This window comes from Megachile rotundata, chromosome 11 (assembly GCF_050947335.1).
Source record: "Megachile rotundata isolate GNS110a chromosome 11, iyMegRotu1, whole genome shotgun sequence".
NCBI lineage: Eukaryota > Metazoa > Arthropoda > Insecta > Hymenoptera > Megachilidae > Megachile > Megachile rotundata.
Genome location: NC_134993.1, coordinates 14467242 through 14491671, shown reverse-complemented (window position 1 = coordinate 14491671; position 24430 = coordinate 14467242). Strand labels below are relative to the sequence as shown.

Genomic DNA, 24430 nt, shown 5'->3' with positions numbered 1-24430 from the left:
TACTTGAGAAATTGTAGTAACATTTTTAAGACATCACAATATTATTTACAACTCATATTTTGCATCTTATTCATCTCTTTTCTGTTTCAACCCTTAAGAAGAATTTTACTTGAGAAATTGTAGTAACATTTTTAAGACATTACAATGTTATTCACAAGTCATATTTTGCATCTTACTAATCTTTTTTCGGTTTCAACCCTTAAGGTGAATTTTACTTGAGAAATTGTAGTAACATTTTTAAGACATCACAATATTATTTACAACTCATATTTTGCATCTTATTCATCTCTTTTCTGTTTCAACCCTTAAGAAGAATTTTACTTGAGAAAATGTAGTAACATTTTTAAGACATCACAATATTATTTACAACTCATATTTTGCATCTTACTAATCTTTTTTCTGTTTCAACCCTTCAGAAGAATTTTACTTGAGAAATTGTAGTAACATTTTTAAGACATCACAATATTATTTTCAAATCATATTTTGCATCTTACTAATATTTTTTCGGTTTCAACCCTTAAGAAGAATTTTACTTGAGACATTGTAGTAACATTTTTAAAACATCATAATATTATTCACAAGTCATATTTTGCATCTTACTAATCTTTTTTCTGTTTCAACCCTTAAGAAGAATTTTGCTTGAGAAAATGTAGTAACATTTTTAAGACATCACAATATTATTTACAACTCATATTTTGCATCTTACTAATCTTTTTTCTGTTTCAACCCTTCAGAAGAATTTTACTTGAGAAATTGTAGTAACATTTTTAAGACATCACAATATTATTTTCAAATCATATTTTGCATCTTACTAATATTTTTTCGGTTTCAACCCTTAAGAAGAATTTTACTTGAGCAATTGTAGTAACATTTTTAAAACATCATAATATTATTCACAAGTCATATTTTGCATCTTACTAATCTTTTTTCTGTTTCAACCCTTAAGAAGAATTTTACTTGAGAAAATATAGTAACATTTTTAAAACATCATAATATTATTTACAAGTCCTATTTTGTATCTTACAGCCATTTGATAACCTTGCTCTTTATTTCGAAGCAAAAGTATTTTTCGTTGTAACGAAATTAGTCCATAAGCTAACAAGGCATTGACGGAGCATGGAAAATGATTTCAAGCCCGTCGAAGCGTGGCGTCGCGTGGTCGAATCGAGCGGATTAATAGGTCGAATAATCGAGCGATCGATGGAAATTCGTTAGGGCTGGTAGGGCATATCGCGTGGACGAACGGCCTTAATAAATGCCGAGGCTCGGGACTCGGTTTAATGCGGCCAACCAGTTATGCTCGGGAGAGGAAGCGAGCGGAGCGGAACGAAGAGAGGACAGTGGACGAGCAGCAGGTGCGCGTTCACGGCTAATCTACATGCGTGGAATGCCGGTAAATTAAGGTGGCTTCGCGCAATCCGACAATTAAACACCGGCCCAACAGATTCTATTTCTCCTCCGAACGAAATCTACCTTTTACATCGTTGTTTTCAGAGGAGGGAAATTCATCACAGTCGGCGACAGAATCAGGTTGCCCGACGACGTGACGATGGGATACATAATCGAGTACCTGCTGAAGAAACAGCTCACCGTCATCGAGCAATTCCACTCGCATTTGGAGCCCATGAAGTTTCTCAACAAGGACACCTTCGGTGAACAGGTAATTTCGAGAAATTCCAACTTCCCGAAACTTTTTCCAGGAGGAAAAACGCTTTCAATCTCGGTGATTAATTGATCCGGTAGGGATTTAAAAAATGCCAGGGGAGGGAATTAAGATGGTACGGGTCGCAGTGTGAAGTCTAATCGCGGGTAATAGAATAATCTCCCATGAATCACCGCGCTCGCTTTCCATCGTACAATGACCATTATTTAATCGCCGTTGTTCGGAAATTACCGCTACTGACTCACGAGAACCAGGTGACCATTGTTCGCCCCACCATTTTCGCTGCTTTCCAAAATCCGAAAGCGGTTTCTTTACGAAAAATGAATTCTCGGACGAGAATGTCTTTTGACGGTTACGTTTAGGAGCTGACCGTGTAGAAAACGGTCGTAGAAAAGCGTAATCGTATCTTCGGACAGAACAAATATTTGCCGGAGCTCGTGTTTCGTTAGGTATGCGAAAATAGCGATATCGTGTTGCTGCTGGCGATGGTCACCCGCATCGATATCTGTTTCAAACTATTTTTCTCGCAGGTTTCGTTCAGCTACTCGAAGGGTCCTAGGGACGAGTGGAATATTTTGAAGATCGACGGCTTCGACATGAAGGACGATCCTAAAAGGTAACTCAAGCTTCTGTGATGTAAAGAATGATCGAAAATTAAAGAAACTAAGTCATCAGGAATTAAATGTGACGTAAAAATTGATTGGGAATTAAAGAAACTAACTAAACAAAATTTAAATGTGACGTACAAATTGATTGAAAATTAAAGAAACTAACTGATCAATAATTAAATTTGACGTAGGAGCTGGTCAAAAATTAAACAAACTAACTGATCAAAAATTAAATTTGATATAAAAACTGATTGAAAATTAAAGAAATTAACTGATCAATAATTAAATTTGACGTAGGAGCTGGTCAAAAGTTAAACAAACTAACTGATCAAAAATTAAATTTGATATTAAAACTGATTGAAAATTAAAGAAACTGACTGATCAAAAATTAAATTTGACTTAAAAACTCATAAAAAGTTAAAGAAACTAACTGATCAATAATTAAATTTGATGTAGGGGCTGGTCAAAAATTAAACAAACTAACTGATCAATAATTAAATTTGATATAAAAACTGGTTGAAAATTAAAGAAACTGACTGATCAATAATTAAATTTGACGTAGGAGCTGGTCAAAAGTTAAACAAACTAACTGATCAATAATTAAATTTGATTTAAAAACTCATAAAAAATTAAAGAAACTAACTGATCAAAAATTAAATGTGACCTACAAGCTCATAGGAAATTAAAGAAACCAACTGGTCAAAAATTATACTTGAAGTAAAAATTGATAAAGAATTAAAGAAACTAACTGATCCAAAATTAAATGTGACCTCCCAGCTCATAGAAAATTAAAGAAACTAACTGATCAATTAATTATACTTGAAGTAAAAATTGATAAAGAATTAAAGAAACTAATTGGTCAAAAATGAAATGTTACCTAAAACCTCATCAAGAATTAAAGAAACTAAGAAACATTAAAGTGAAAGGTTTGGGCTAAATAAAGCTACAGAAAGTTTGATCTGTTCCTTACTATAAGTTGTCCAGTTAGAGTCCTTTCTCTAAAAAGTCACCCTTCCTGATAAAATAAAAAGTCAAATATCTATAAAATAATTATAAATAAAATAACTCATGATGTCTTCATAAGCTCATATCCTTGTTCTACCTCCTTCTCAGTTTTCACAGCTCCCCAAATGTTCCACAGTTCCCAATTTTCCTGAACCTTGCATAAAACAGAAACCTTACAACGCATCCCAGAAGTCTCCAATTCCTTCAAACTTCCCTAACTTAATCCCAGGTGAACTTCCTTGATTCTCCAGCACTAATCTATCTTTTTTACCATCCCCAGCTAGACAGAGGAGTAATTAGCGGTAGAGCTGCGTGTAACTGAATCTTGCCTCGTTCTGCTTCCTCTCGTTTCTTTTCCTTTTGCGTGAAAGCTTCAATTGCCTGTATAATTGTCCGTGTGGCAGAAAACACGAACCTGGGAACACCGGGATGCTCCGTTAATTGACTTTATTCATAATTAGTCTGCAATTTCTGGACCTTTTGTTTCCGTCCTTCTATTTTTCTCTTGTCACAAGTGGTTATGGAGCTTCATTGTAGGAGAATCTGCGGTAGACTTTTGTGGACTCTAACTTGTACTGTTAGAAGCTAGATATTCTTAGTTGTTATTATTATAGATATTATTATGAAATTCCTATTGGTTTTTCATTAGCTTGACTATTTGACGTAGACAATCTCCAGCCATTTCTATAACTTGTACTATTAACAGCTAGAAATTTAGTATTTATTATTATAAATATTATTATGAAGCTTATATTGGTTTTTCATTAGCTTGACTATTTGACGTAGACAATCTCCAGCCATTTCTATAACATTCTTATAACTTGTACTATTAGTAGCTAGAAATTTAGTATGTATTATTATAAATATTATTATGAAGCTCCTATTGGTTTTTCATTAGCTTGACTCTTTGACGTAGACAAAATCTCCAGCCATTTCTATATAACATTTCTATAACTTGCACTATTAGCAGCTAGAAATTTAGTATTTATTATTATAAATGTTATTATGAAGCTCCTATTGATTTTTCATTAGCTTGACTACTTGACGTAGACAAAATTTTCAGCCATTTCTATATAACATTCCTATAACTTGCACTATTAGCAGCTAGAAATTTTAGTATTTATTATTATAAATGTTATTATGAAGCTCCTATTGGTTTTTCATTAGCTTGACTCTTTGACGTAGACAAAATCTCCAGCCATTTCTATATAACATTTCTATAATTTGTACTATTAGCAGCTAGAAATTTAGTATTTATTATTATAAATGTTATTATGAGGCTCCTATTGATTTTTCATTAGCTTGACTACTTGACGTAGACAAAATCTCCAGCCATTTCTATATAACATTTCTATAATTTGTACTATTAGCAGCTAGAAATTTAGTATTTATTATTATAAATATTATTATGAAGCTCCTATTGATTTTTCATTAGCTTGACTCTTTGACGTAGACAAAATCTCCAGCCATTTCTATATAACATTTCTATAATTTGCACTATTAGCAGCTAGAAATTTAGTATTTATTATTATAAATGTTATTATGAAGCTCCTATTGGTTTTTCATTAGCTTGACTCTTTGACGTAGACAAAATCTCCAGCCATTTCTATATAACATTTCTATAATTTGTACTATTAGCAGCTAGAAATTTAGTATTTATTATTATAAATGTTATTATGAAGCTCCTATTGGTTTTTCATTAGCTTGACTCTTTGACGTAGACAAAATCTCCAGCCATTTCTATAACATCTCTACAACATTTCTTGCTAGTTCTAATCCCAACATAATCATCTGAGTTCATTCCACGTTATCTCCACTTCCAACTTCACAACTACTTAACAAAACTTGTCCCTTCGCAAACTCCATCGATTTCCTTGAAGTAGAAGTACCTAGCAGAAGACTCCTTAATGCAGAAGTAAAGAATCCTTAATTCTAATTACAGATTCAAGTCGATCCACTGCCATCTGTTTCCCCATGTGGCCAACTGTCCTCACAGATGATCCACCGGATGAAGAAACGGAAGAGAACCTTCGAGGATTCACCTGTACTTTGTTTTTGTTATTTTTTTTATTCGTGTCCAGAGAAGTTAGAACTGTGTCGTGAAATTTGTACATAGATGTAGATAGTTTGGAACGTTTACGCAACGTGGAGCCAAATACCGATGGACCATCGCTATCTCGCTCGTAGATCGTATTTATGTACAGAAAGAGAGATTTTTGTTTCGAGCGTGGAAAGTTTAACTCGGATTGTACATAGAAGCAACCTTATCGAGATTACATTGAAATATTTCGGTAGGGTTCGAATATTTTGGCGACGTCGCCGCTGTAGGAAATTACCTTAAGCTAGTCCCCGTGTAATGAAACCCGTACAATGTGATATTTAAGTGTGAGTGCGATGTTGTTTTTTACGCGTGAGAGGAAGTCGGATGCTGTGCGCAGAATTTTCTGAAATAAAAATTTGAGTACAGTTGTAGATGGCATAAAGATTGTAGAAGATACCATCTTAGAAAATAAGGAACACAGGAGTGGAACTTGTAGATGTTCTTTAGGACAAACACGTAAAGTAGGAGTGGAACTTTATAGATCTTTAGGAAACTTCGGCGTTCGATTTCCTCGTCTTCCTTTTCGCGATTGTGCAATATCAAGAGATACGAGAATAGTTGATTTATGAGAAATCGAGGAGAAGGAAAGAGGCGGGTGTACGATTATGTACGTTACAATAACGATGTTTTATATAATACACGGACATATCTATACGATCTTGAATTTCACCATCTTCTCTAAAATGTCACATCCTTCAGTCTCAAAGTTCTGTTTTACTGAAGAGTAACTTCCAAGGTTTTCAAGATAAAACCTTGGTTTCAAGGTAAAACCTTGAAGGTTTCAGTAAAGCAGTAATTATCCAACAGTAATATTTTTTACAGTTACATAAAAATAATCTCTTTATCCATCAAATTACCAAAGCAGTAAAACATAACTTCTTTCCAGAAGGAGAGCTGCAGCCTTTCCGTCCAAGTACCTCCATCTATCCCTCTCCTGAAGAAACACAGTCGGTAAAGCTGCTCTCTTTCCAATCCTGTTTCATTCTGCACTTCCGAACATAACTTCAGTACCGATGTTCGACTTTCAGCTGTTAAATAAAATGAAAAGTGAATTCACTGATCGTCGGTCACGAAGGAAGTCCCAGGTAAGTCTTAGTCGATAAGTCTTTCTATTGTAAAAATCGATACTGGTCTTCAAGTATAAATGTACAGATTTATTATTACTTGTGCATTATTCTTGTGTAATATTCTTGTAAAATTTTTATTGGAGTTTTAAATTGTAAGAGTATTGGAGGAGTTTGATCTTTCTTTATTAATTGCAATCTATTTAAAGTTATGTAAATGTAGTCATGACTGAAGTTCTTCAATTTTTTATTCGTAAGAATTTAGTAGAACTTCGTGCTATTACTTTCTCATGATTCGTTATGGAAGAAGTACATTCGAGAGATACATGGGTCTAGAGTACATATTTACTCTGGGTTCTTTGGTAAAATTTATTCGTCCGTCTCGCGAGGATCCGAGTTATATCCATTCCCCCGGCTCGAATTTTTCTCGAGTATGCACTCGTTCGATATCTCACCGGAAGTACGAGCACGTGATTCGAATGCCGGCGTTCATTGAGTTCGTTTTTAATTATAATGATGATTAACGTATCCACCGTTCATTCAAACCTTCTAGAGGTTCTTGACATCTTATTCAGCTTTCTTCGTTCGACGTATGCTCGAGAGCTTCGTCAAATCGTATTAATCAGAAGCTAAACCGATAATTTCATGATTTTCTGATTTCTAGCGGTTTAATTCGAAAGTATCTCTTGCGGATCGCTTTTCCGGAATAATTTATTACTCGCCGGTTCTCGTAACGCGATTAGAAACGCTAACCTCGTTAAAATATCAAGAATTATTCGGAATATGGAGCGTCGATTCGGTTGTATAGCTGCAACATTGAAATTGCGAGCGAACAGGTCGAGTTCGAACGAAAGTTTTCCAATAACTGATGTTTATATGCATTCTGTAACTCTTTTTCTTTGTCACATAAAACGGGATATTATTAAACGTGGTATACTCATGATATCGCGATGCACTCATGACGCACTCAAAATGCAGTCGTGGCGCACTCTTGATGCACTTTTGATGCAACTGACGCACCCGTGATGTACTTTTGACGCACTCCTGACGCACCCTTGCTGCATCTCTGATGCATCTGTGACGCATTAATGACGCACCCTTGATACACCCATGACACACCTATGACGCACTCATAACGGGCTGAAGATGAAGTCGTGACGCACTTCTGACGCACCCTTGATGCATATCTGATGCACCTATGACGCATTCATGACGCACCCTTGACACACCTATGACGCACTCGTGACGCACTTATTACGGGCTGAAGATGAAGTCCTGTCGCACCACTGATGCATCTGTGACGCATTCATGACGCACCCTTGATACATCCATGACATATATAGGACGCACTCCTGACGCACTCATAACGGGATGAAGATGAAGTCGTGACGCACTCCTGACGCACCCTTGATGCATCTGTGACGCATTCATGACGCACCCTTGATACACCCATGGCACACACATGACGCACTCGTGACGCACTTATAACGAACTAAAAATGAAGTTGTGACGCACTCACGACGCACCCTTGATGCATCTCTGATGCACCTATGACGCATTCGTGACGCACCCTTGATACACTCATAGCACATATATGACGCACTCGTGACGCACTTATAACACTAGAGATGAAGTTGTGACGCACTCCTGACGCATCCTTGATGCATCTCTGATGCACCTGTGACGCATTCATGACGCACCCTTGATACATCCATGGCACATATATGACGCACTCGTGACGCACTCATAACGGACTAAAGATGAAGTCGTGACGCACTCATGACGCACTCTTGATGCACCTGTGACGCATTCATGACGCACTCTTGATACACTCATGGCACATATATGACGCACTCGTGACGCACTCATAACGGACTAAAGATGAAGTCGTGACGCACTCTTGAAGCACCTGTGACGCATTCATGACGCACTCTTGATACACTCATAGCACATATATGACGCACTCGCGACGCACTCATATACCCATGATGACCTCGTGACGCACTCATATATCTATTTCTTCGTGACACACTCGTGACGCACTTATATACTCAAAATGTCTTCGTGACGCATTCGTGACGCACTCATATATCTGTGATGTCCTCGTGATTGTACTCGTAACACACTCATATACTTATGATGTCCTGATAACGCACTAGTACTTCAGCCGTGATTTCACTGAAATTTTGTCTATGTTTTCCATTTGGAAGTGGCCGAGTTCGAACGAAAGTTTTCCAATAAATGATGTTTGTATCGTGGCGATGCACTCTGTAACTCTTTCTCTCTGTCATAGAGAGCGGAATACCGTCAAAGAATTTTTAGGCCATCGAAACGTTGATACCACTCCGCTCTCTCGTAGAATATTTATGAATTCTCAAAAGGCGAACGTGGATGCGGAGAAACACGAGTTTCACCGTTTATTTTCTTTCTTTTCTCGTTTCTCTCTCTCTTTTTTTTTTTATTCTTTTCGTTGTTCCCGGATGCTCCAGCTCGCGCGTGAGTTCAATTTACAATGGGAAGCGAGCCTCGCCTCACTTTTTCAGGCCAATTTGAGGTCGTCTCTTACTCTTATTCTTCCATTCTGTGTTTCTTTCGAAAAAGTTCTTTCAGGAAAATGTACTCGAGATGAATCGTTTGTTGATTATAACAGTCATCATCGACTATGGAGAGGCTTGAAACTGTTTCGTTGACCCACTGTTCTAGTGAATTTTAACAATGAGGGCTGTTACTAGACTTAATAAGAACAAACATATATAGAGACTTAATAAAAACAAACATAGTAACAGACTCAATAAGAATAAACATATTAAACATAGACTACCTGTACTTTGACATAGACTTAAACATAGACTACCTGTACTTTGACATAGACTTAAACATAGACTACTTGTACTTTAATCAGCCTAGAAACATTCGTTCAAACCTAAACTTTTCTTATATTCTTCATACACCTGAATTTTTCAAATAAATCCAGCTACAAGGTCACTAAAAATATTCTAACCTTCTCATTCTAGTAAAGGTCACATTTTAACTTCCTAGATTTGTAGCAGAAAGTGTGATATTTGGCAAATCACAGCGCAAAGAGATAAAAGGTCTACGGAATCAATTCGGTGTCAATTACAATCTGATCCTCAGCAAACTGTAAGGACGTTTCCGTCCGGTAAGCAGTATCCGTCGAAGAGGTTATCCCGTCGCAGGACGTCTGCGTGAAACGACGTCCTGAATATTCAACATCTCGAGAGGGTTTTCGCGAATTTGAATAGCCCTCGGTCCTTCACGGTTCCGCGATAATCGCGTATATGCGCCTGCACGAACGCGTCAGCTGTTATTTTCGCGACCAGCTCCGTGCTTACCCTACAAAATTTTAAGCCCGTTTTAAAAGCATCGGCTCCTTTTTAACGCTTTCGAGCGCGGTGGAATAAGACCGAGTCCGGACAGAGCTGGACGGTGGGTTTTTGGAGAAAAACGAGTCGTGAAAGCTTTTCACGACTCTAGATCTGGTAAATCCTACAAAGGGTTTTTGGAGGGACCTCAAAAAGAGTTGTGAGAGAGTTTCATGGCTTCTTTGAACAAGTCTCTGGACGTAGCTAGACCTGCTCGATTCTGGAGAGGATTTTTTGAGATTCTAAGAAATGTGCAAACTTCAAAACCTTCTCACAGCTCCTTGGAAATAAGATCAAGTCTCTGGACCCAACTAGACCTGGTCAAACCTTGAGAGGACTTTTGGAGGTTCTAAGAAAAGTGCAAGCTTCAAAACCTTCTCACAGCTCCTTGGAAATAAAACCAAGTCTCTGGACCCAACTAGACCTGATCAAACCTTGAGAGGACTTTTGGAGGTTCTAAGAAAAGTGCAAGCTTCAAAACCTTCTCACAGCTCCTTGGAAATAAGATCAAGTCTCTGAACCCAACTAGACCTGGTCAAACCTTGAGAGGACCTTTGGAGGTTCTAAGAAAAGTGCAAGCTTCAAAACCTTCTCACAGCTCCTTGGAAATAAAACCAAGTCTCTGGATCCAACTAGACCTGGTCAAACCTTGAGAGGACCTTTGGAAGTTCTAAGAAAAGTGCAAGCTTCAAAACCTTCTCACAGCTCCTTGGAAATAAAACCAAGTCTCTGGACCCAGCCAGACCTGGTCAATCCTGAAGAGGGTTTTTGGAGGTCCTAAGAAAAGTACAAGCTTCAGAAGATTCTTACAGCCCCCTAGATATAGGACCAAGTCTTTGGACTTAGTTAGGCTTGGTAAACTCTAGACTTCTTGAAGTAAGACCAAGTCTCTGGACCTAGCTAGACCTTGCAAATACTGGAGTTGTTGAAATAAGACCAAGTCTCTGGACCTAGCCAGACCTGGACAATCCTGAGCTAGCTTGTTGGAGGTCCTAAGAGAAGCACAAGCTTCAAAACCTTCTGACAGCTCCCTAGATGTAAGTCCAAGTCCCTGAATCCAGTCTTGCTGCATCCACAACTAAGTTTTTGACCTATGTCTCCAGAACGACCAAGTAACACCGCTGTTCTTAACCTCCTAGCTCTCCTAAAACGTGTGAAGTAAACATTGCAGCAATAATTGATATAGAAAATATAGATGAAGTTAAATAGAGTAATTAGTTCTGATAAGCGAAGGCAATTAAGGAAGAGGAATTTGTTGATTCTTGGGTGTCGTGTCTCGCCGGTTCCATCAGAAATTGATGAGAACGCGAGGCACGTGCAGCGATACAGCCTTTGGGAAATACGAGGCTGCGCGCTGCCGTGTCGGTTTAATTAATTTATCGCGGCCAGCCGATGTCCCGTTGATTCCAGTTGACGTTCATTATAGATATCCCTGCTGGCATTACTCCTGTTCGCGCGCTACCTTTTGGGATCCATTTCCTCGTTTAAGCGAGCCGCAAACCGCGATCTCTGATTCTACGTTTAACCCTGCAGTGACGTTCCAACATTCAAGTAATATCCATTTAAAGGAAATAGACAAACAGATTGTAAACAAATTAATGACACGTAAAAGACTGATCCAGATTCAAAGGACGTCACCTGGAACAGTCTCAATGTAAGAACCCTATTTATCATGCTTAAAAGACTGACTCAAGTTTGAGGGACACATCTGATACACCTGGAGCAGCCTCAGGAGACATTTCGATGTTTGAATACTACTATAAAATATTTCTTCTTGTGTATATATTTCTGGTTGGACCAATTGGAGCCTTAGATCTGGCCTCATGGTCAGCCTACAAGCAAGAGATAGTCTGTCTACAGTATCTTGAGTAGCTCCAAAATGTTAATGTTCTTATTGAGTCTGTTACTATGTTTGTTCTTATCGAGTCTGTTACTATGTTTGTTCTTATCGAGTATGTTACTATGTTTGTTCTTATCGAGTCTGTTACTATGTTTGTTCTTATCGAGTCTGTTACTATGTTTGTTCTTATCGAGTCTGTTAATATGTTTGTTCTTATCGAGTATGTTACTGTGTTTGTTCTTATTGAGTCTGTTACTATGTTTGTTCTTATCGAGTCTGTTACTATGTTTGTTCTTATCGAGTCTGTTACTATGTTTGTTCTTATTGAGTCTGTTAATATATTTGTTCTTATCGAGTCTGTTACTATGTTTGTTCTTATCGAGTCTGTTACTATGCTTGTTCTTATCGCGTCTGTTACTATGTTTGTTCTTATCGAGTCTGTTACTATGTTTGTTCTTATCGAGTCTGTTAATATGTTTGTTCTTATTGAGTCTGTTACTGTGTTTGTTCTTATTGAGTCTGTTACTATGTTTGTTCTTATCGAGTCTGTTACTATGTTTGTTCTTATCGAGTCTGTTACTATGCTTGTTCTTATCGAGTCTGTTACTATGTTTGTTCTTATCGAGTCTGTTACTATGTTTGTTCTTATCGAGTCTGTTAATATGTTTGTTCTTATTGAGTCTGTTACTGTGTTTGTTCTTATTGAGTCTGTTACTATGTTTGTTCTTATCGAGTCTGTTACTATGTTTGTTCTTATTGAATCTGTTAGTATGTTTGTTCTTACTGAGTCTGTTAAGTCTATGTCAAAGCACAAGTTTATGTTTAAGTCTATGCCAAAGTACAATTAGTCTATGTTTAAATCTGTGTTAAAGCACAAGTAGTCTATGTTTAAGTCTATGTCGAAGTACAAGTTGTCTATTTTTAAGTCTATGTCAAATTACAAGTCTATGTTTAAGTCTATACCAAAGTACAAGTAGTCTATCTTTAAGTCTATGTCAAATTACAAGTCTATGTTTAAGTCTACATCAAAGTACAAGTAGTCTATGTATGATCAAATTTCCAACTACTCAAAGTACCCCAAAGGTTAAAAATTGTGAGATCTCTGTAAAAGAGCCTCTTCTGTACCCGTCTGTATATTAATTTTTAAACTTTGCGCGAATAACTTTAAACGTCCCCGTAAAAACAAGCTAAAAGATCCCCAATTTAAAGCGTCCCCAAGTTGCAACCAGTGTCCAGATAATACGAGTTAATTCGCAGCGACAAAGTGGGAGAAAAAAAGGAAGGGTTGAGGGTAGTAGGAGCTCATCAGAGAAAGGGGTGTGTCGTTGAATAATTCAGCATTATGACGTGGACAAGAGGGGGAGGTGGGTGGTTGGAAATGTATTTAGGGATTTGCAGAGGAGACCGAGGTGACGCAGGACGTCGGTTTCGGGGATGATTCTGGGTCTCAGGGGCGGGGGGATGCTCGGGGGTGAAATCGGGTCGTGGCACTGACAGTACGACCTACATACGATTGCCACCCCTCTTCCTCTCTCTTCTTATCTCTACTTCTCAGTTTCCAGTGACGGACCCTGCGATCGAGTTGCTACGTTTCTTCCGAACTGTCTACAGTTTCCAACGTCGCTGTCGGAAATTTATGAACTTTCAAATTTCAAACGTTGTAGGACGTAGTGAAATTTCTGGAGCAATCTCTGCGTTAATGTTCGACTGATTCTTAAATTTGTCAGATTTTTTAGGTGGTTTGTTCTGAAGTTTTTGATGAAAAAGGGTGTGTGTGTTCACTAGCTCTTAGATCATCCCTTATGCTGCAAGCTTTTTCTACATTTTTGAGTATTTTGTTTTTGAGTTTAAGGTAGAGAACATTTAGGGGTGCATACGTTTACGAGTCAGTTCTAGCCTTTTATCATTCATTATCTTCTGCAACCTCAAATTAAGAAATTTGAAGAGTAATTTTGCTTTGAAGTTCCCAATGAAGAGAATTTAGTTTTGCACGAGTCAAATCTACCCTTACATCCCTCACCACCCTCAATCCCAGATTTGTAGATTCACAAATAATTTTTCTCTAAAATTCTAAACTGAGAAAACTGAGGGTTGCACGAGTCAATCCTCCCCTTATATCGTTCTTCACAACATCAACCCCTAATTTCCAAATATTTTCGAGTCAATTTCTTCTATTATAAAATGCAAAACTAAAAAAACTTGAAGTTGCACGAGTCAATCCTCCCCTTATATCATCCCTCACCACATCAACCCCTAATTTCCAAATATTTTCGAGTGAATTTCCTCTAAAATGCAAAACTAAAAAAACTTGAAGTTGCACGAGTCAATCCTCCTCTTATATCATCCCTCACTACATCAACCCCTAATTTCTAAATATTTCCTATTAAATTTTCTCTAAAATTCAAAACTAAAAAAACCTGAGATTGCACTAATCAATCCTCCCCTTACATCCCTCACCCAACCCCCAATTTCTAAACATCCTCCACCTAATTTCCCCCAAAACTCAAAACAAAGAAAAACGAAAAGCACAGGGGTGCAAGAATCCACGATCCACCCCTACCTTACATCATCCCAGCCTCTTACGTCACAGGCTGCAACCGATGTGCTTTTTTCTCAATGAAACTAAAACCTGCTTATCATTCCCTGACCAAAAACACGTAGCTTAATCGACTAAAAGGGCGCAAAAGCTCCCCCTTTGACAAGTCTGAAAGATGCAAACGGTTTCCTATCGATTTGAAAAGTACACGAGTCACTCGATATCCGAGCATGAAATATCTAGAATACCTTTGACGGTACGAACATCCTGGATGCTACACTTTCCAAGGGACTGGGGTAATACGATGTAAAGCATTTTCTTGTCTCTTGCTCGCGAAACTTTACCTCCGTGTGCGATAACAGAAGTTAGCGTCGTGTTGCGAGTCGTTTCATTTTCGAGAGAGCTCTTTCAAAATTTAGGATGGGGACTTTGGAATTATTGTAGAGTAAATTCTTTAGGAGACTTCTCGAGACATTGGGCGAATTCAATTTATTTTAGATTTTTTAATTATTGTTGTAACCTTTGAGCACTTTTTAGAAGCTTCAGTAAGAGTCATTTCTTTGAATTGATTTTATTATTTTTAATTTTTTTACTGTAACTTTGAAGCACTTTTTAGGAGATTCAACAGAAATCAAACATCTCTTTGAATTGATTATATTATTCTTTAATTTATTGTACATTAACCTTGAAATGTCCTTAGAGAATTTTTTAAAAGTTTCAATAGAAGCCAGACACATCATTGAATTTATTATATTATTTTTTAATTTATTGTACATTAACCTTGAAATGTCCTTAGAGAATTTTTTAAAAGTTTCAATAGAAGCCAGACACATCATTGAATTTATTATATTATTTTTTAATTTATTGTACATTAACCTTGAAATGTCCTTAGAGAATTTTTTAAAAGTTTCAATACAAACCACACACATCATTGAATTTATTATATTATTTTTTAATTTATTGTACATTAACCTTGAAATGTCCTTAGAGAATTTTTTAAAAGTTTCAATAGAAGCCAGACACATCATAGAACTGTTTATATTATTTTTTAATTTATTGTACATTAACCTTGAAATGTCCTAAGAGAATTTTTTAAAAGTTTCAATACAAACCACACACATCATTGAATTATTTATATTATTCTTTAATTTGTTGTACATTAATCTTGAAGTCTTCTTGGTGATTTTTTTAAAAGTTTCAATAGAAGCCAGACACATCATTGAATTATTTATATTATTCTTTAATCTGTTGTACATTAATCTTGAAGTCTCTTTGGTGAATTTTTTAAGAGTCTCAATATAAACCAGACACATCATTGAATTGATAATATTATTCTTTAATTCCTGTACAATAACCTTGAAACGTCCTTAGAGAATTTTTCAGAAGTCCTTCAAAAGAAAGCAGAGACAATCGAATTGATTTCATTTCGCATAAACCAGAAAGCACGATTTACATTCTTGCTTAAATTCGATCCTTTTAATGCTTTTACCGCTTTATTTCGTAGCGTCCCATTACCGCACCCTTTTTCTCGCCGTTCTTTCCCGGTTCTCTCTCCTCTCTCTCTCGTCGAGATTACATTGCACGCGGACCACGAAATCTCATTTCCGGGACCTGGCCGGTGTTATTCTATTTTCTGCCGTACGTCCGCGAGTTCTCTGCGAATAATCCACAGAGACGCGAAAGGTTGTCGCAATAAGGATCAGACGGACGTAAATGAGCGACGCTAAGAACTGCCCGGTTCCTTCGCCTTGTAAACGAGTTTCTTCATATACTAAGTCTGAGGAATTGTCTAGGTAGTTCAATTTTTACGTTTCTGGGTTGATTTGTGATTGGTCTGTTGTTGGAGAGAGGTGGTGAGGAAGAAAAGGGACAAATTTTGTTTTAGAAATTTTTAAATTCGTATATGTTCAAGAGGGTACAAGTTCTGGGTCCTCAAGCTCTCTAAACCTTAGCTGAGTTCTCAAGTTTTTAAATTTCCAAATGCCTACGTCCTCAGGTTCTTACATTCTTAAATATCCACAGGTCCAAATTTCTACGCTCTCCAAATTCCTACATTCACAATTTCTCACGTCCCCAAATTCCCACGTCCCCAAATTGCCATATCTTCAAATCTCTACGCCCCCAAATTTCGACGCACCCAAATCTCTACGCTCCCAAATCCCTTCATCCCCAACTTCTCACATCCCCAAATTCCCACATTCCTAAATTCCCACACCCCCAAATTCCCACATTCCCAAATTCCCACATTCCCAAATTCCCACGTCCCCAAATTCCCACGTCCTCAAATTGCCACATCTCCAAATCTCTACGCCCCCAAATCTCTACGCTTCCAAATTTCTACGCTCCCAAATCTCTACGCCCCCAAATCCCTTCATCCCCAAATTCTCACATCCCCAAATTCCCACATTCCCAAATTCCCACGTCCCCAAATTGCCACATCTCCAAATCTCTACGCCCCCAAATCTCTACGCCCCCAAATTCTCACATCCCCAAATTCCCACATCCCCAATTTCCCACATCCTCAAATCCCCTCACCCCCAAATTCCTACACCCCCAAAACCCCTCACCCCCATATCTCTCCACTCCCCAATACCAAAATCCCCAAATATCCACATACCCCACCCCGAATTTCAAAATGCCAAAAGTCCATAAAAGCAGTCGGCAACCCAACGCACTCTGTTTACACCCTTTGTCCCGAATATTCTATCGAAGCAAGTTCGCGTCCCCGCTAAGCGTTCGCACATGCATTAAGTCGTTAACGAAACTCGAATTGCTCGTACGTGTCGGGAATCGGGTATTTGGCGTTTCTGTGTGCCTTTGGAATTGGTACGCGTTCATGAGGCTGTTCCATGGCGTTCGCATAGAACAAGTCCCTGTACTCTTGCTAATTGTACTTGCTAAGCTCTGTGCTCTTTTTATTCTTCATATCCTGTCTCGAGGTGGTCGTTGAATATTTTAGGGAATTCAGGACTTAATCTTCTCGAAAATGAAAAATCTTGGACGCCTCCGGATAGCTTCCTTGGCAACCTAACACGATTATTGTTTTAAAACTTGAATAAACGAAAGGGTAGAAAATTTGAAGAGTCTATGGATAGAGGGGACAAATTATTTTTGAAAGAAAATTGCAAAAATCTATGGAGAGTGGAGACAAATTGTTTCTGGAAGGGCAGAAGATCTCAGAAATCTATGGATAGTGAAGACAAATTATTTCCGAAGGGGTAGAAAATCCAAAAAATGTATGAGCAGTGAAGACAAATTATTTCCGAAAGGGTAGAAGATCTCAATAGTCTAAGAATACTGGAAACAAATTATTTCCGAAAGGGTAGAAAATTCCAGAAATCTATGAACAGAGAAAATAAATTATTTTCGAAAGGGTAGAAAATTCCAAAAATCTAAGAATAGTAAAAACAAATTATTTCCGAAAGAGTAGAAGATCCCAGAAATTTATGAACAGAGAAAACAAATTATTTCCGAAAGTGTAGAAAATCCTAAAAATCCTCGAACCTCCGCTATTCATCCCCCGTCCCAAGGACCTAGAATGAAAGAAGCTTCGTGCACGAAATTAAAGAGACAAGATGTCAGAGAATTTTAATGGCACAATAATTGGCCAGCGCCAACTTAGCGCGACAACGCGTCGCTTTTTCCGGCCCGTTTGCATCTTGTTATCGTTGGCAGGCCACGCAATTAACGCAATTAACGCGACACCAAGCAGTTCGGTTCGAGGAAGCTCGGAGCGTTCGCGAGTGAATTACGCCTTGAAAGGATGCCGATTAAACGAGCTACGAGTTTGGCCAACCATGGCCTGTCTCTTCGTTGTTTCGCGTTCGCTTGATGCGAGATTAACGCGTCGGCTGCAGATAATTAACTGATGCACGCTCGCAACTTGTGTAACCCTATCTTCTCTGGAAGAGGTACACAAATCTTGTGTTCCATTTTTTAATGTTTAGAAGTTAAGATTATTGTAGTGTTAGGAGAAGTTCAGAGTAATCATTGTAATGTTAGGATAAGTTCAGAGTAAGCATTGTATTGTTAGACAAGTTTAGACTAATTATTGTAGTGTTAGGACAAGTTCAGAGTAATCATTGTAGTGTTAGGACAAGTTTAGACTAATTATTGTAGTGTTAGGATAAGTTCAGAGTAATCATTGTAGTGTTAGGACAAGTTCAGAGTAATCATTGTAGTGTTAGGACAAGTTGAGACTAATCATTGTAGTGTTAGACAAGTTGAGACTAATCATTGAAATGTTAGGACAAGTTCAGAGTAATCATTGTAGTGTTAGGACAAGTTCAGAGTAATCATTGTAGTGTTAGGACAAGTTTAGACTAATTATTGTAGTGTTAGGATAAGTTCAGAGTAATCATTGTAGTGTTAGGACAAGTTTAGACTAATTATTGTAGTGTTAGGATAAGTTCAGAGTAATCATTGTAGTGTTAGGACAAGTTCAGAGTAATCATTGTAGTGTTAGGACAAGTTGAGACTAATCATTGTAGTGTTAGACAAGTTGAGACTAATCATTGAAATGTTAGGACAAGTTCAGAGTAATCATTGTAGTGTTAGGACAAGTTCAGAGTAATCATTGTAGTGTTAGGACAAGTTTAGACTAATTATTGTAGTGTTAGGATAAGTTCAGAGTAATCATTGTAGTGTTAGGACAAGTTTAGACTAATTATTGTAGTGTTAGGATAAGTTCAGAGTAATCATTGTAGTGTTAGGACAAGTTCAGAGTAATCATTGTAGTGTTAGACAAGTTGAGACTAATCATTGTAGTGTTAGACAAGTTGAGACTAATCATTGTAATGTTAGACAAGTTAGAAAAGCTGAAATTTTAAGTATTTTCATTGTGTGAATCATAATTAATATTAACTCGTAAATGCATTGTTTTTGTGAAAGGAAGACGAAACCCCACTACGTATTTTATTAGCGATAACATGTTTTTTGAAACAGTTATTGCAGCAGAGAAAAACTATGAATGCAGGTTGATTCGCAATCGAGTAGATGAAGAATTAGTAATAACACAGTTAGTAGTGTACTTCTCTTTTTAATAGGAAACTCCATTTTTCACGGATCCTTACATCCTGTGTCTCGAAACTGTCAGATACAAACAAAAAGATACACTTTGAATTTAACTTATGTACGTCATAATTGGTACTTCATCCTACCACAAATTCAGTAGTGTCTAAAATATGCTAGTAAGATATAACCGAAGATAATCGATCAATTCAACCGAGTAGTTCATTGATCGAACTAAAAAAGAACACCTTGATCCCGCCTCGGAATCCTTCTTTTTCCCTTGATTCGCTCGCAACCAAAAGACGGGCATTTACCTCTCAGACAGGAAGGCAATAATGCTCGACGAACAGATTTTCCAATAATATCGATAAGAACGCGTCTCACGGCTGAGAGTCTGGGCCGGGAAACAAAGGAGCTCCGGTTCACGGATGAATTCACCTGGCGTTGTTTCGTGCGACGAATTCATCCAAGCATCGAATATAAATCGGGTCACCGTGCGTTTCTTCTTGGACTCTCTAATACTTATGTCTCTTCCATTCACAATTTCTTCTCGATACGCATTTTTTAGTTCTTACTAAAATAACTTGTACAAGAATTTAACTTGAGGATTTAACTCGAGGTCAAGGTAAATTAGTCTCAATTTGCTCTCAGTTTGGTCTCAACTTCTTGTCAATTTGGTCTCAACTTGCTATCATTTTGGTCTCAATTTGCTGTTAATTTGGTCTCAACTTGCTATCATTTTGCTCTCAACTTGCTGTTAATTTGGTCTCAACTTATTGTCAATTTGGTCTCAATTTGCTATTAATTTGGTCTCAACTTGCTATCATTTTTGTCTCAACTTGCTGTTAATTTGCTCTCAATTTGGTCTCAACTTGTTGTCAATTTGGTCTCAACTTGCTATCATTTTGGTCTCAATTTGCTGTTAATTTGCTCTCAACTTGCTATCATTTTGGTCTCAACTTGCTGTTAATTTGCTCTCAATTTGGTCTCAACTTGCTGTTAATTTGGTCTCAACTTGCTATCATTTTGTTCTCAACTTGCTGTTAATTTGCTCTCAACTTGTTGTCAATTTTGTCTCAACTTGCTATCATTTTGGTCTCAACTTGCTGTCAATTTGGTCTCAACTTGCTATCATTTTGGTCTCAACTTGCTGTTAATTTGCTCTCAATTTGGTCTCAACTTGTTGTCAATTTTGTCTCAACTTGCTATCATTTTGGTCTCAATTTGCTGTTAATTTCGTCTCAACTTGCTATCATTTTGTTCTCAACTTGCTGTTAATTTGCTCTCAATTTGGTCTCAACTTGTTGTCAATTTTGTCTCAACTTGCTATCATTTTGGTCTCAATTTGCTATTAATTTGGTCTCAACTTGCTATCATTTTGTTCTCAACTTGCTGTTAATTTGCTCTCAATTTGGTCTCAACTTGTTGTCAATTTTGTCTCAACTTGCTATCATTTTGGTCTCAATTTGCTGTTAATTTGCTCTCAACTTGCTATCATTTTGGTCTCAACTTGCTGTTAATTTGCTCTCAATTTGGTCTCAACTTGTTGTCAATTTGGTATCAACTTGCTATCATTTTGGTTTCAATTTGCTGTTAATTTGGTCTCAACTTGCTATCATTTTGGTCTCAACTTGCTGTTAATTTGCTCTCAATTTGGTCTCAACTTGTTGTCAATTTTTTCTCAACTTGCTATCATTTTGGTCTCAATTTGCTGTTAATTTGGTCTCAACTTGCTATCATTTTGTTTTCATCTTGCTGTTAATTTGGTCTCAATTTGGTCTCAACTTGCTGTCAATTTGATCTCAACTCGCCATCAATTTGGTCTGAACTTGCTGTCAGCAGGAAGATCCTTACCCAGTTTCCGACGGTTCTCTTTAACGCGAACAGGGTTAAAGAGCAGAAAGAAGGGTCTAAAAAGTTAGTCGGTCCATTCAGCGTCGCGACGCCGGAAAAAGCGTAGCTTCCCAGCAGTTAGAAAGGGGCCTGGCACCGTGACTTTAAGTTCCGGCAACCCTTCGAAAACGAAAGCGAAAGCTCCTTTCACCGGCTCGCGATTGCACCGGGGACATGCATTTCGAAGAAGGTCGACGACGAAAGCTCGAGCGTGTAATTCCCTTCAGGGAATGCACTTGATTTTCTTTCACGAGACGCTCGCTTACCCTGCGCTGCCAACCCTGTACGGACGTTAACGAACGAGGGTCGACGAACTTCGTTTTTCCTGTCGTTAGATCCTCCGGAAGTTTGGATATTAGGTGATTCTTTTTTTATACGAGTGTCATGGAAATTCTCCTGCTCTGGCACAGTAAAAGTGTAGTTTTATTCATTTTTGCGTACAAGTTTGCAATAATAATCGGTGAAAGCGTGCAAATTGAAAACATCGGGCTTGCGATTACAGTTCGAAACCGCGAATCGAAACGCGGACAAAGAGAAATGATTTTGCACGCGAAATGGAGTCGCGTTTTTAATATTGGTAGCTACCTCGCTCGTAAATTCCTGTTACCGGATTTTCGAATTTTCGGGTGTGTTATTGGCCGGAATAAATTAATTAAATTCTTGCAATAAGGGAACATTCATATTTTCCTTATATTCTACTTTCTTTTTGACATTCCTTCGAGTTACGAAATTTATCTTCAAATCATAGACTTAAAAGTACAGCAAAAAGTTTTTTTGAAAAGTCAAAGGCAATGCTATCATCTTTTCAACCTTATTAATCGTTCACGAAGCAAGGTTTTCGTGTTGGTTTTTATTCAAAGAAAATCTTGTATAGAATAGCAAAGGAATTTTTTTAAAAAATCAAAGGCAGTGCTAGCATCTTTACACTCCTTATTAATCGTTGACAAAGCAAGGTTTTCGTGTTGGTTTTTATTCGAAGAAAATCTTGTACAGGATAGCAAAGAAATTTTAAAAAAAAATCAAAGGCAGTGCTACCATCTTTACACACTCCTTATTAATCGTTGACAAAGCAAGGTTTTCGTGTTGGTTTTTATTCAAAGAAAATCTTGTATAGGATAGCAAAGGAATTTTTAAAAAAAATTAAAGGCAATGCTACCATCTTTTCAACCTTATTAATCGTTCACGAAGCAAGGTTTTCGTGTTGGTTTTTATTCAAAGAAAATCTTGTATAGAATAGCAAAGGAATTTTTTTTAAAAATCAAAGGCAATGCTACCATCTTTACACTCCTTATTAATCGTTGACAAAGCAAGGTTTTCGTGCTGGTTTTTATTCGAAGAAAATCTTGTATAGGATAGCAAAGGAATTTTTTTAAAAAATCAAAGGCAGTGCTACCATCTTTACACTCCTTATTAATCGTTGACAAAGCAAGGTTTTCGTGTTGGTTTTTATTCGAAGAAAATCTTGTATAGAATAACAAAGGAATTTTTAAAAAAATCAAAAGCAATGCTAGCATCTTTACACTCCTTATTAATCGTCCACAAAGCAAGGTTTTCGTGTTGGTTTTTATTCAAAGAAAATCTTGTATAGGATAGCAAAGGAATTTTTTAAAAAATCAAATACAAAGCTACCATCTTTACACTCCTTATTAATCGTCCACAAAGCAAGATTTTCGTGTTGGTTTTTATTCGAAGAAAATCTTGTATAGGATAGCAAAGGAATTTTTTAAAAAATCAAATACACTGCTAGCATCTTTACACTCCTTATTAATCGTCCACAAAGTAAGATTCTCGAGCTGATTTTTATTCGAAAAAAATTTTATATTTAACAGCGTAGTGTAGCAAAGAATTTAAAAAAAATTAAAAGCAGTGATAGTTCAACCACCTTTACCTTGAATCTTATTAACAAAACGAGGTGTTGCAGGTTTTCCGCAGAAAACTGCACGCAACACAGTGCCTTTAATCAATTAATAAACGCGTTCGTTTCACAGCTGCGTCTCGCGGTTTCACAGGTGCGTTCGCGAGCGCGCAACTACCACCAGAATCCAGCTGTTTGTCCCGCGCCCGTGCAAACTGTAATTTTCATATTATACCGACGGTCTATTAACGGCCTGTCGATATCGCTAATTAATGGGAGAACGGCTGGCCGTGATTTAGAGCACTCCCTTTTTTGTTTTCGTTACTCCGGCTACACTTTTACATTCGATTTCCGTTTATTGATTCGACACATTTTGCTGTGCTACGTTGAAATTAAAATTACAATTTTATGTATTGTAGGCATTTGGTTTCATATTACTTGCAAGACCCGTTATATGTTTGTTATAATTTCTTGAAGTGTGAATGGGGTGAATGAGGGTGTTGCAAGCGGAGACGAATGATCGTTGGAAATGTATGAATGCCGTTAATTGATTTGTTACCAGTCCTTTGTCATTCTTGAATTGTAACAGACGTGTTTTAAAAGATTCAATAAAATATTTAAATATTTTAAATAAATGTTTAAAGTAGTTGGAAGTGCTATAATATTATAGTTTGTACGAAACTTTGACGTGACCTTAACATTAAAGTACGCTTTAAAAATAATTTAGCGGCGCTAGATAATTAATTACTCTCGAAAGAAGTTCTATTCGAGAAATTACTTGAAAAATTAACTCGGCTAACAGCATCGTAAGCGCCGTTCGTGTAAACAGTCTGAAATGGGAAGTATTACGTTGCTTTTTATTTTAAAAAGGTAATCTAATTTCGCGCCGGAACCGGAACACTTTCGTGCAGGCTAACCGGCCCGAACAGAGAAACGAGCAACTTTCCCGACCGAGTTTTAAACGCGGCGCTAAATCCGATGAACGCGGCTCTTCCGATGGAAATAATTATGGAAGATTCGCGATGAAAATTTCTACTACTTTTTGATATTGAAACTTCCGGATTAACCGTTAGCTTAATTGCTTCCATTCCGAGTCTGTTCGAAATTCCTTCAAGGGTACCAAAAGGGTTTCAAAGTTTGTTGACTCAAAATTTGATTCTTTGGTCTTTCGGTATTTATTCTTAGGGGCTTAGGCAAGTATTTAGGGCCTGGGTATACAGGCTGTCTCATAATTAATGTCCCAGAGGGGCAGCTAATTTTGAATAAGACCTTTTGCAAAAATGGTATAGGTTATGTTAAGAGGCGGACTTTTGTTATTATTGTGGATACATTAAATTCTAACAATTTTGTTAGCTAACCTTCATTCGAGGATTCTATAAAGGTACAAGACTAGAAGAGAGTTTGCAGTGGGTTTTTTATTTGCACCAGGTGTAAAATACATCCCCTAACTCTTTGCACTTCTATGTCCAGTG

At 37.3% G+C, this 24430-nt stretch overlaps 2 protein-coding genes across 2 annotated transcripts in view; both read left to right on the top strand.

Annotated features, from left to right (window-relative positions):
• fng (Fringe glycosyltransferase) overlaps positions 1-6034 on the top strand; it is a 72479-nt gene extending 66445 nt beyond the window's left edge. The window contains exons 7-9 of the mRNA XM_076536946.1: positions 1495-1660; positions 2194-2279; positions 5219-6034. Of these exons, the coding sequence (XP_076393061.1) occupies positions 1495-1660; positions 2194-2279; positions 5219-5276 (310 nt within the window). The 3' untranslated portion in view covers positions 5277-6034. The remainder of the gene's footprint in view (positions 1-1494; positions 1661-2193; positions 2280-5218) is intronic.
• Positions 6035-6133: 99 nt separating this feature from the next.
• Positions 6134-24430, top strand: part of LOC100876498 (uncharacterized) — a 118565-nt gene continuing 100268 nt past the window's right edge. Inside the window, exon 1 of the mRNA XM_076536937.1 lies at positions 6134-6462. The gene's annotated coding sequence lies outside the window, so the exon portion shown is untranslated. The remainder of the gene's footprint in view (positions 6463-24430) is intronic.